The 12,746-nt window shown below is 36.3% G+C and overlaps 1 protein-coding gene across 1 annotated transcript in view; it reads right to left on the bottom strand.

Annotated features, from left to right (window-relative positions):
• Positions 1-12,746, bottom strand: part of LOC123510799 (trafficking protein particle complex subunit 11-like) — a 101,043-nt gene that overhangs the window by 52,502 nt on the left and 35,795 nt on the right. The window contains exons 11-13 of the mRNA XM_045266178.1: positions 10,039-10,246; positions 7,141-7,343; positions 168-345 (exon numbers count right to left, since the gene is read on the bottom strand). Coding sequence (XP_045122113.1) covers positions 168-345; positions 7,141-7,343; positions 10,039-10,246 — 589 coding nt within the window. The remainder of the gene's footprint in view (positions 1-167; positions 346-7,140; positions 7,344-10,038; positions 10,247-12,746) is intronic.

The raw sequence follows: 12,746 nt of genomic DNA, 5'->3' as shown, positions 1-12,746 counted from the left end.
CATACTGACACTCAGCCCTAATGGAAAAGTGTGAGTAACATAGAGAGGCTTATGTTTAATGATTTTGAAATCTTAAAAAGACTATTTCAACTAATAAAGCTTGGTTATCTGAAAGGAACTGAATACTTTATATGAAGACAGTATTAAAGTGACAAAAAAAAACTTACTTTTAATTTTTTTCCAACATCTTCTACATGAGGCACAAAGTAAAGAGGAACTTCTATTACTTGGCCTGGAGGAAGGACAAGTTTTTCTGGATTGGCTTCTACAAGGCGGTCCAAGTGAGACATTGAGCTGACGCCTACACTCAGAGAGCTCAGGAAAATAGTACAACTATATGTATTTCTGAAATAAAATAAATCAACCATAATTATCAGATGGAGACATTAAAAAAAAAAAAAAGGCTATTTTCTATGTATTGGATTTCTCTTGGAGAAGCCAAGAGGAATCTAATGCATGAAATCAGTAAACATAAAGGTAACTCAATACCAAGAGCAACCTTAGAAATAAAATCAGGAAACAAAAGGATAACTCAATATATACACAGAAGCAGCTCATCCTCCATTTTCTGCAATAAAAACATATTCACATACATATAGTCGCCATTTATATAGAAGGACTTCAGTACACTACATAAAGTTGAGACACATAGACATCAAAATACTAGAAGCTATTTATATCAAACATTTGAAACCTTAATTAAATAGCCAATTACCATCATTATAATTCTCTCTCATAAACTTTATTCAGAGTTTTGGGTACCTGAGGTGTAACCAATCTAGTTCATGCTATCCTTTGTTAGTGCTCACATCTCATTTCCACCAGTGAGGGCAAACAAGATTTGTTTACTAGTAATGTCACTACAACTTTTCGTTTTTTGCTCCATATCAGTGTCTTATAAATTAAATCATATTATATGTCACATTTGTCAATGTGTTGTTCTTTCTCAAGTCATTCTGCTTACTTGTATTGATTTTGTTTTACCTAACTAATATTCTTCTATCTCTTTTGTTCACATATCTAATATTGATGTACACCTGATCTAATTTTTTTATTTTGATGATACCTTCTGCAAAGGTGAAACACTGCAATAAACAAAGAACAAAATCTAATGTATACCTGCTCACTTCATATATAAGGGTTCTCTCTGATATACGATTGGGTTATGTTTTGGAAAAATGCAATCACTGAGCAAAAAATAGTAATGTTAACTTAAGATTGAATAGTGAGAATACGAATGTGTTCCAAGACCTTTATATATGTCTCCCTGTCCGATGTGCTGGACAATCACAGTTTGATTCTGAAGCAACTGTCACATGCTATTCACTTTGTAGTCTCTTGAACATACTGAAGGAAGCCTTTTCACAAACAGTGCCTGCTGTTATTCCAATCCCTTGGGTTTTCTTTAGAACTATATGTGCCCCAACTACCACAACATCCAGGATCCCTGTGTGTTAAATTAACATCCTCTTCAGCTGCGATGAGGAGAGATTGACATTGAAGCCACAAATGATTCTACATAAAATAATGAAGAAGAATGTAATAAATAAAACACATAAATAATGATGATAAGAGGAAAAAGATAATAATAATAATGATGATGATAATAATAATAATAATAATAATAATAATAATAATAATAATAATAATAATAATAATAACAATAATATAGTAAACCATGCATAAGTTGAACCAGTTGAAGGAAGGCCAATCTAAGTTACCCAAAAATACAGTTTTTCTTTTATATTCTTTATGAAAGAGGAAAATCCAACAGACCTACCAAAGACCAGTGAATTACCAGTCCCCAGAAAGGGACAAAAGAGTTAGCCAAGAAAATGGGATAAATGTCTTGAAACCCACCTGCTAAATGAGTTCAGGTCAGGCAGGGACTCCTAGAGTTTACCATAGAAAGAGATGGATGATTGAGAGTACTGGTTAACTCTTGTGTTACAGAGAAGGACAGTTAATAAGAGGAGAGGAGTTTCTTCTATCTCCTTAATTACCTTAACCACTTTTTCCTCATCCCAAGGCCTTCAGTGTTACCTGGTCTTCAACTATCTTATTGAAATTTTGACACTATTCTTCTTGCTCTTTCTTCCATTTGATTCTCATCCACTTCATTGACTATCAAACAGTTTTATGTGTTTTAATCTCACTCAAAATTCATTTCTTCTGAATGTCATCACACACCTTTCTTTAGACATCTTTTATCATTTCTTCCTTATCTTCCCATTCTCTCTTTCATTTCTCGGATTTCTCTCTATATATCTATCATCCTTATCTTAAACATACTATCTTTTTTCTCATCATCATCATTAAATTCTAAGAAATCAGCTCTAGTTGAATTCCATGGAGTATCAGCAAAGTCTCCTCTACCTGCTATCTCCACTTCCATCTTCAACCACTGAGATAATTTCCTTAACCATCTCTTTCTCCTTCTCCCTCACAAATTTCACAGGATTGTTTTTTCCTCTAGTGCATATACTGTACAACCATGCACTTCTTTTTGTCCACCATATTTCTTACTAGTTCTTTCTTTTCTTTGATCACTAATATAACTGTGTCTTTAATTTTCTCTCTTATTTGTTGCTTAACTACTTCAGCAAAGTTCATTATTTCTTAATGTGTTTTTTTTCCAGACCTTCCATTCCTCTAGTTTTGTCTCTCTTATTCCCTTTCCTGTTTCCACGCTGGTGTCTGGTTTTTGCTCAAGTCCCTGCTGTGCTACTTCATAGTCTGCACATTTACCCTTACAGGCGATGTTTTCCCTTTTTATTTCATCCAGAGTTTTCTTCATGTCCCTATTCATTGTAATCATGCTCTCTAACTTTTCGCATCTCTCTCTCAGCTCTAGATTCTCAGCTATAGATTCTCTGCAATCAGCTGATCTTGTTATTCAAAAATCCTGGCAACCATTTCCCTCATATCTTTATTTCTCTGTCCAGTGAGATAATCCTTCTAATGTTGGCTCTTTCCTCCCTAAATCCAGAGAATTCCCTTTCTTTATTCCAATTTCCCAGCTGTCTTAATCCTAGAGGAGTTTCAATAATTTCACTCCTGCCACTTGGTTTGGCTCCTTTGTTTATACAAGCAGCAGCAATGACTGCACCGTGCATATCCTCATCTCCTTCCATACTTTTTCTCAGCCTTGACACAAGCAAAATTTAATGTAACTTTGGAGACCAGGTCACTAATACATCATGAGGTAAAGGCAGTGTAACCCATGCCAGAGCTCTTGTTTTGCATCTGCCTCAGTGTGTGTGTGAATGATAGACAGAATGACCTGAAAGTCTTGTACAGTAGGCATCTAGTTGATAACTTCAGAAAAGCAGTAACCAGAAAAATACTTGTAGAAGACAGAGGAGGTAGTAGACACCTACCAAAATGTTAATTTACTCACAGTGAGGTCTAATAGCACTAGTTCTGTTCCAGACCAATTCTGGTCTGTTCATGGGGTGCTGTAAGCCTTCCATTAAAGCTTGTTGTGATCTCGCTCAATGTTTCCCTTTGTGTCTCACAACTCAAGGCAGGCAGTCACAGACTGCCCTCTAATGAAAACCCTCCTGCTCACAAAACTAAATGCACTTACTACACACACTTCCTTCGCTCGAAATAAAAAAATAGTGAATCATAATCTAGCCTTAGAATCCCCTTCTGGGGAGGGGACCAGATATCCCCAGGTTGGACTGCTCTTAAAGTAGAGATCCAAAATGTACTGACAACTCCCTCAACTTTTTCTTCATTTACTTTTGTAACATTTATAGTCTTAGTATTTTTCAATCTGTAAAACACCACCTCTCCTCTACAAAAATCTCATTTTCTTTTCCTCACCAAAACACAGTTGTCTGAAGTAACTGACAAGAGCTCCTTTTCTGTTCTCTCCAACTTTCCCCATCCTCATTTTTGTTCCAAAGCTGGATGTTACATCTATGTGCACAACGACTCGACTTGCTCTCATGCCCACGCTTTTGAAATTTCTGAGCTTTCCACCATCTGGCTTCAACTGAATAGTCACTCTCCAATTAAATTTATCTGTGCCTCTAACTAAATTTATCTCTCCTAAAACTCCTGACTATAGTAGTAAATTCTTTGACTATTAAACTTCCTTGGAGATTTCAATGTTCACCACTAGCTTTGTCTTTCTCCCTTTGCTAACCATCCTAGTGAACTAGCCTTCAACTCTGCTATCCTCTATGACATAGAGCAACTGGTGCAACACCCTACTCATATTCCTGACCGACTTAGAGTTGCGCCCAACATTTTTTTACATTTTCCTTACCATTAATCCTTCTGCTTATGCTGTTACCCTATCTTCTCTGTCTGGCATCTCTGATCATAACCTCATATCTATATCTTGTGCTATTTTTCCAATCCCTTTTCAGGATCCCCCAAAGCAGAGGTGCCTCTGACATTATGCCTCTGCCAATTGGAGGGACCTGAGGAGGTATTATGCTGATTTTCCCTGGAATGATTACTGTTTCCGTGTCAGAGACCCATCTCTGTGTGCTGAATGCATAACAGAGGTATTAGTGTCTAGCATGGAGGCATACATTCCACATTCTTTTACTCAACCTAAACTTTCTAAAGCCTGGTTTAACACAATCTGTTCTTGTGCTATACATGATAGAGAGGTTGCCCACAAAAGGTACTTGAGCCTTACATCACCTGAACCTCATTCACTTTATATTTCTGCCAAGAATCATGCAGTCTATTCTTCAACTTGCCAAACACACCTTCATAAATAGAAAATGTCAAAATCTTTCCAACTCCAACTCCCCTCGTGACTTCTGGCATCTTGCCAAAAACATCTCCAACAACTTTACTTCTTCATCTTTCCCTCCTTTACTTCATCTTGATGGCAGAACTGCCATCTCATGTCTCCAAGCTGAACTCTTCTCCCAAACCTCTGCTAAAAACTCCACCTTGGATGATACTGGGCTTGTCCCTCCCTCTCTTTCTCCCTCTGACTATTTCATGCATTCAATTAAAGTTCTTTGTAATGATGTTTTCCATGCCCTCTCTGGCCTAAACCCACTGATGACATATGGACCTGACAGGGTCCCTCCTAGTGTTCACAAAAACTGTGCTTCCATGCTTGCACTTTGCCTGGCCAAATTCTTTCAACTATGTTTATTGACTTATACTTTTCCTTCAAGCTGGGAGTTTGCCTACATTCCGCCTGTTCCTAAAGAGGATGACCGTTCTAATTACCACCATATAGCTTTAATTTCTTACTTGTCTAAAGTTTTTTAATCTATCCTCAATAGGAAGATTCTTAAACATCTGTCACTTCACAATCTTCTATCTGATCGCTAGTATGGCTTCCTTCAAGGCCGGTCTACTGGCTTTCCTTACTGAATTGTGGTCATCCTCTTTTAGAGATTTTGGTGAAACTTTTGCTGTCGTGTTAGACATATCAAAAGCTTTTGATAGAGTCTGGCACAAAGCTTTGATTTCAAAACTGCCCTCCTATGTTTTTTTTTTACTTCTCTCTGCAACTTTGTCTCAAGTTTCCTTTCCAACCGTTCTCCTGTAGCTGTGGTAGGCGGTCATCTATTAACAGTGGTTTTCCTCAGGGTTCTGATCTGTCACCCACCCTCTATTATTCATTAATGATCTTAACCAAACTTTTTCCCCTATTCACTCCCTACACTTTTCCGTGTCTTTTTCACAGAAGACCAACCCTTCAAAAAACCAACATATCAGACAGGAATGCTACAAAATGCCCAACTTCTGATCATTCTAATGTTTCTGAATGGGGCAGAGAAAACTTGGTATTTTCAATGCCTCAAAACCTCAATTCCTCCATCTATCAGCTCAACACAATGTTTTAGACAACTATCCCCTCTTCTTCAATAACAATCAGGTGTCCCCCATCTTCACATCTCATCTCCTGCTAAAACAGCTTCTATGAGGTTAGGAGTTCTGAGGCATCTCCGCTGATTTTTTTCATCCCTCCAATTGCTAACTCCGTACAAGAGCCGTATCCATCCTTGTATGGAGTACTCTTTGCATATTTGGGGGGGGAGGGTTCCATTCAGTCAGTTTAGTTAGATAGGATGGAATCAAAAGCTTTAAATCCTACTTTCTTCTTCCTCTCACACTTATTCTGTCCAACTATCTAATCCAAGAGTTAACCAGTACTCTCAATCATTCATACTTTTCTCTGGTAAACTCTGGAACTCCTTACCTGTTTTTGTATTTCTGTCTTTCTACAACTTGACTGCTTTTAAGAGAAAGGTTTCAAGACATTTGTCCCTGACTTTTAGATAACTTTTATTATCTTTAAGGGAACTGACAATCCAGTGGGCCTTTTTTTTTTTTTTTTCCTGGCCAGCTTCCCCTCTTGCATAAAATGAAAAAAATGAAAAAGCAAGAGATGCAACGCTAAAGCAATCAGTGAAAAACTATCATTTGGAGGACATGAATTGATAAGATGAAATACTATTTAGAAAACCTGTATAGGTTGAATTTTCCCATGTATTTTTTTCATTTATTTATTTTTTTATGTTATGGCCTACAGCGTCTGTAGGCACACTAGAAGAATGTGTGGGAAGCTCTGTTCATCTTACACTCATTAGTGATGCAGGCAATTTTATTTATAGTGGTACCCATAATAGGGCCCATATCACCACCCAAGCCCATCTTCGGTGTAACAACCTAGAACCTGGGTATCATGGTGACATGTAGGTAACATTAAACCACTTGACAAATGGCATAGTTTCAAAGTGGTACGTGGTGGGATTCGAACCTACGCGTGGACGTCTGCCCGATCCCACGCTCACCACGTTATCCACTACGCCACCGCCTCTTTACAAGAGCAAATATATTCCCTGAAGTATAGAATTAACAAAGAGAAGGAAAAGAATTGACAATGGCAACATGAAAATCTAAATCCATGAAAAACGATTTGGAAAATGTTTGAAATTTTCAATTATTTTTAGAAAAGAAAAGAATTTGCTGTGCATAAATATGATTTACTCCTAAATTATCACAATAAATTTTTAATATCATTAATATTCAGCTACATAAGAACGACAACAAATGTAAACATCAAAAATCCTAATGTACTATATCAAAAACCTAATGTAATATAAGACAATTCTAATTAATTGGTGTGCACTGGTCTTACATACTGACCTTATTTTGACCAAGACACTAACTTCTTGGTCAACATGGTACTGACTCTTCTGGAAGGAAGCTCGGACTTCCAAGCAGGGCACCAAGGCAGTCATGTCCACCGTGATGGGAGAGACCTGTGCACTAAGCAGCGTGGACCAGGCCTCTGTCGCTGCTGTCAAAATTTCAGAAGAGGTTCCTGGCTCTGGTTCTGGGGTCACTCCCTGATGAGAATAACAACAATAATTTCAAAAATATTTTAACCCTTCATCAAATAAATGGGTAATTAATAGAATTAATAGTTTAATATATATAATGCCAAAGCTCAAGTACAAGTATTCATTGATATATGATTGTAATTGGTTCCTGAAAATGTAATTGTAAAGTGAATGATCGTATAACAGACTTATGAAAGAATGCAAAAAATATTAATGCCTCCTATAACCCTATGAAAATCAAGATATATCTAAATACAGTTACTGTATAGAGAAAAAAATATGTTACATGAATTCATTTATTTTCTATTTTTGGTAGAACTAGGGTAGTAAAAAATTAATAACAACATATAAGTCAAATATTGTTTAACAGTGAATTGCATATTGAGGAACACCTGTATATTTGGCTTACAGCCAACAAGCTACAAGATCTTTTTTTTTTTTTCTTTATAATGGAAGGTTACTTGGCATCCAACCACTTTATCTTTAACTCAACCACCATTCACTCTACAACTACAAACCATTCATCACTTAAAGAGTAAGAACAAAATACACTCAACCCTTGAAACAACGGACCTCCAATCAACAGATTTCGGAAACTACGGACGAATTCTGGAGTCCGGTTTAATCTATGGACGAATATTAAAATGCGCGCGATTGTCCGTTCCCGGCAAATTATTGTCCGGTAAACTTCGTTTTCTGTATTGTTTATTAATATTTTTCAAACTGACCATGCTCATGTCATCTATTTCAGGTTATTTGTTGTACTTAATGCTTTGTAATACTGCTTGAATGATTTCTTAATGATTACACAGTATTTTACGTACATTTTATACAGTTTTTTACGTACTTTTGCAAAGAACGGACTTTTGCAATCTACGGACAGGGTCGTGCACACATTTGTCCATTGTTTCGAGGGTCGAGTGTATATAATTATTTTGCGACTTAACAGTTACACTTGTTAATGATAAACACCATGTTATGCATCGAAGGATGAAAGTCATTACACTCAACCCTCCACTATCACAGCTAATTGGTGCATCTATCACTGCGTGACAGCTGAAATGGCGATAGCCAAATTGAAGAACCTATGATAACTATTAAAAAAATTGAAGGCCGCCGTGGTACAGTGGAACCATGCGTGCTTTGGGGTCCGAGGGGTCTCCAAGCGCACGGGTTCTAATCCTGTCCACGATCCAAGTGCAGGTTGGACTTCCTCACTCAGGGCAACGGTTTCCTAGTGGTTGGGCTTTGAGATAGAAGGTACCCCAAAAAGTACCCCCTTTAGCCCATAAAATTCCCATGAAAAGCCCACATGGTATAAAAAAAAAAAAAAAAAAAAAAAAAAAAAAAAAAAATTGACACTAAGACCTCAACGCTGTTATTATTTTGTCACTTTTTACCCAGTTTTTATACCACGCAATAGTATAAAATAAAGAAATAACATATTATAAAAAACTCAGCTAATTAAGAATCATAATATGAACATAATAAGGGCAATCATAATAACAACATGAATAATATATGTCTTCCTGTCGCCAGACACTTATCATTTTTTTCCATAGGTGGTGGCCAGAAAGCCCTTGCAGGTGTTGTATTGCCATGTTCCATGGCATAATCCATCACTTGCAGTTTGCAGGAGATTGTGTTGGTCAATCTTTTTCCACCTGCTGCCATAAGCCCATAAGAGCGATAGTGTTAATGTGTTTTGCTATGATTATGAACTTGGAGTTACTTTGAGTCAGTGATGATCACCTGACATTTACAAACATGCATCACAGCCTAACAGGGTAGATTACTTTCATTTTTCCGATAGGTCGTTTTTATAGTGATAATACTGGTAATGATAATATTACCACCAATAAAATAATGATGCACACAGTTAGGGTAGGTGCTGGAAAGAAATGCAACCTACATGCCATCATATGCAATACCTCATTGTGGATGATTAGGAGCTAAGGTGGATGGGTAGATTGGGGAAATATGTGATCAATTATTTCTCAATAAAAGGATATAGAAACACTCAACTATCAAGAGACATCATAACCTGGAAGTTTTTGATTGATGAGCACACAATAGTGGTAATTTCATGCACGATATAGAAATATGTGCAGCTTTTAAAGTATGCACGATACCAGAAATAAAACCTGATAGCGGAAGATGCAATAGCAGAAGGTTAAGTGTACATATTATATCAATTTTGATGCAATTGTAAGTTACCATTTTTTTTTCTTTATCTATTCACTATTTTCATTTATTTACCTTTTTTCTTCTTTATTTTCTTTTGAGAATAGTCTTGCCATACAACATTTTTTGCTTCTGATGGAAATTTTTAATGTAATGCAAGTGTGGAAAGATAGACAAAGGTCTATCTCTCCACACACCAAGTCAAGATCTTCTTAAAGAGAGACAACTTAAGGGAAAATAATCTTTTCCAGTTACTTTTTAGTGCAACAGGGATACAATGGCAATACCCTTCCAATAATACTGGGTGCAGAATGTACAACTGGGCCATTTCTCCACTCCCACCCTCACCAAAAGAAAAAGAATATATATATATATATATATATATATATATATATATATATATATATATATATATATATATATATATATATATATATATATATATATATATATATATATATATATATATATATATATATATATATATATATATATAACATACTCAAGCAATTCTTACACTGAGTAGCCTTAAGAGATTGTTGTGCACTCTCTTCTTCTCTTCATCTGTAGTGGACATCTTCCTCCCCATGTATTCTAAAGCCAGGCCAAAGTATTCTGTGATAGCAGCTGTGTTGAAGGCACACTTCAGGCCTAAAACTGAGGCTGACTGCAACAAGCTCCACCATTTTTCACTTCTGTAGTCCCACATGACATGATTCAGGAGTCTGTAAAACACAAAGTCTAACTAAAACCAATAGCAACTTTAAAATGTATATATAAACTGCATTAATCATTATTACATAACACTTTAAGTACTGAGGAAATAAATGACTGGATATCGTAGACAGCAAATAATAACTTTTAAAGTCAGGGCTGGAACAAGTGTAAGCTCAGTGATCTTTTAACAATGTTCCTGGAGTCATGTTATTGATGTTTTCTGCTATAATGAAAAGAAGCTTGCTTCTTAACATTCAAAAGCCAAACATTTTCTAACTTTCTACATTGTATTATCCTTATTCTTTGATCTCTATTTTATTTCTATTACAGGAGAGGGTATGAAAATAGTTTTTCCTTTAATACATTTAGCATTCTTAATTTCCTACAATCATTCATATCTTTTCTGCTTTGCTGATTCTTAACTTTCTTCTAAACAGCAAACAAAATTATGCTAATGTCGATGACTTATCATTTAGCAACTGGATATCTGATGTTCCAGAGTTGCAGTTTGTCCAGATGAGCTCCACGTAAGAGGGTGTACACTAACAGCAGGAACATATGAAGACAGGGATAAGGTAAGATATTTTCTTTAAAAGGATACCTTTCCAACTTACCTCTTCCCAAAACATGCATGGTTTAATAATCTGCAACCTTGCATGTTGTTTTTACCTCAACAGCTACAATATTGCCACTGTGCAGAAAAATAGTATCAAAAGGCAAAGAGCACATCAGCTTCCATCCACTTCCCTTTCTTAATGGCAAGTAAGGACTCTGAACTCATTTGAATGAACAATAAGTTAGCTTAAAATCTTTCATTTACAACACATCCCATCCTCTTAGTTAACCTGATCAGCTTCACCACTGGTTATAGTGGACACCACATTTGTCCACCCATGCATAATGACCATATCCAACACAAATTCCTTTATTTACACAGCTTGCAATGCAGCCAAGGGTTTCAAAATTGGAAAAGAGAGAGAGAGAGAGAGAGAGAGAGAGAGAGAGAGAGAGAGAGAGAGAGAGAGAGAGAGAGAGAGAGAGAGAGAGAGAGAGAGAGAGAGAGAGAGAGAGAGAGAGAGAGAGAGAGAGAGAGAGAGAGAGAGAGAGAGAGAGAGTGTCATTGGGCTCACATCACTTCCAGTCATAGCCACAATGAACTTGGCACATAAGTTGGTGGGAAGGCAAATATTATATATTTGTTTATTTCTCACTTCATCATAGCTAAACTGCTCACTCTGCAAACTTCCAAGTCCATTGCATGTTCAAGAGGAAGAGCAGATAAATTTATTGTTTTAAAGTTCTATCTGATGGGAGCATGTAATTAAGAGGCAAAAACTTGTATGTTGGTGCAAAAATGAAAAATAGCAATTGACCCACTCAAATCATAACCACTAGAAAGCAAATGGAGACAGTATTACTGCCTAAAAAAGCAACCTGCCCTTCTATATAGCCCTCTGTTTTATTGAGGTGTATCAGCTCTATGAGCAGTTCTAAATGAGCAAAATGATAACCAGGCTATATAACAAAGAATATTTTCTTTCATATTATTAATAAAAAAATGAAAATGACAGTAAAATAAAAAGATAAAACAATAAAAAAGAAAGTAAGTATAAATTTACATATAAGAAATAATATACATTTAGTTATCTATATACATCTAACATAGAAAAACATCTTGAAGGAAGCTGGAAAGTTTTTAGTGTTTTGTGGATTTGGAGAAAGTGTATGACAGAGTACCAAGAGGTGGTATTGCAGTTTGAGGAAAAGTGGTGTACCAGAAAAGATGGTAAGATTGGTGAGGATGATGTAGGAGGAAGTGAGGACATCAGTACAAAAAGTATGGGATCACAGAGTCGTTTCAAATTGAAGTGGCATTAAGCCCACTTCCGTTTCTTATTGCGCTGGACACAATAATGAATCATCTGAGGGGAGATGATGAATTGTGGGAGTTGCTATTTGCCAATGATGTAGTCATTATTGCAGATACAAAGAAGGAATTACAACAAAAGTATCTGGCATGGAAGGACAGCCTGGAGAGAAAAGGAATGAAAGTGAATACAGAGAAGACAGAGGTAATGGTAAATTGGAAAGGACACAAGGAAATCAACATATCAGAAGATGGTAGAAGACTAAACGATCAAGAGTTTAAACATCTCAGATTGCTAATAGCAGAAGGAATATGAAGGAAGTTAGACAACACGTGAAAAAAGCATGGTATCAATGGAGGGAAGTTAGTGGAGTAATTATTCTGGATAGGAAAATACCATTAAAACTGAGAACAAAGATATACAAAATGTAGTAAGAGCAGTACTTTTGTATGGTGCAAAGACATGGTCACTGAGGAAGAAGGAAGAGGATATTCTGCAGAGAATACATATGAGGATGGTGAGATGGATAACTGGTATCTCACTGCTGGAAAAGAGAGAAAGGGAAGATATATGAAGCATGTGTGGGATGTGTAACATAAAAGAAAAGGCAAGAGAGGCAAGGTTGAAATGTTTTGGACAA

This window comes from Portunus trituberculatus, chromosome 30 (assembly GCF_017591435.1).
Source record: "Portunus trituberculatus isolate SZX2019 chromosome 30, ASM1759143v1, whole genome shotgun sequence".
Taxonomy (NCBI): Eukaryota; Metazoa; Arthropoda; class Malacostraca; order Decapoda; family Portunidae; genus Portunus; species Portunus trituberculatus.
This window is presented reverse-complemented; position numbering and strand designations above follow the sequence as displayed.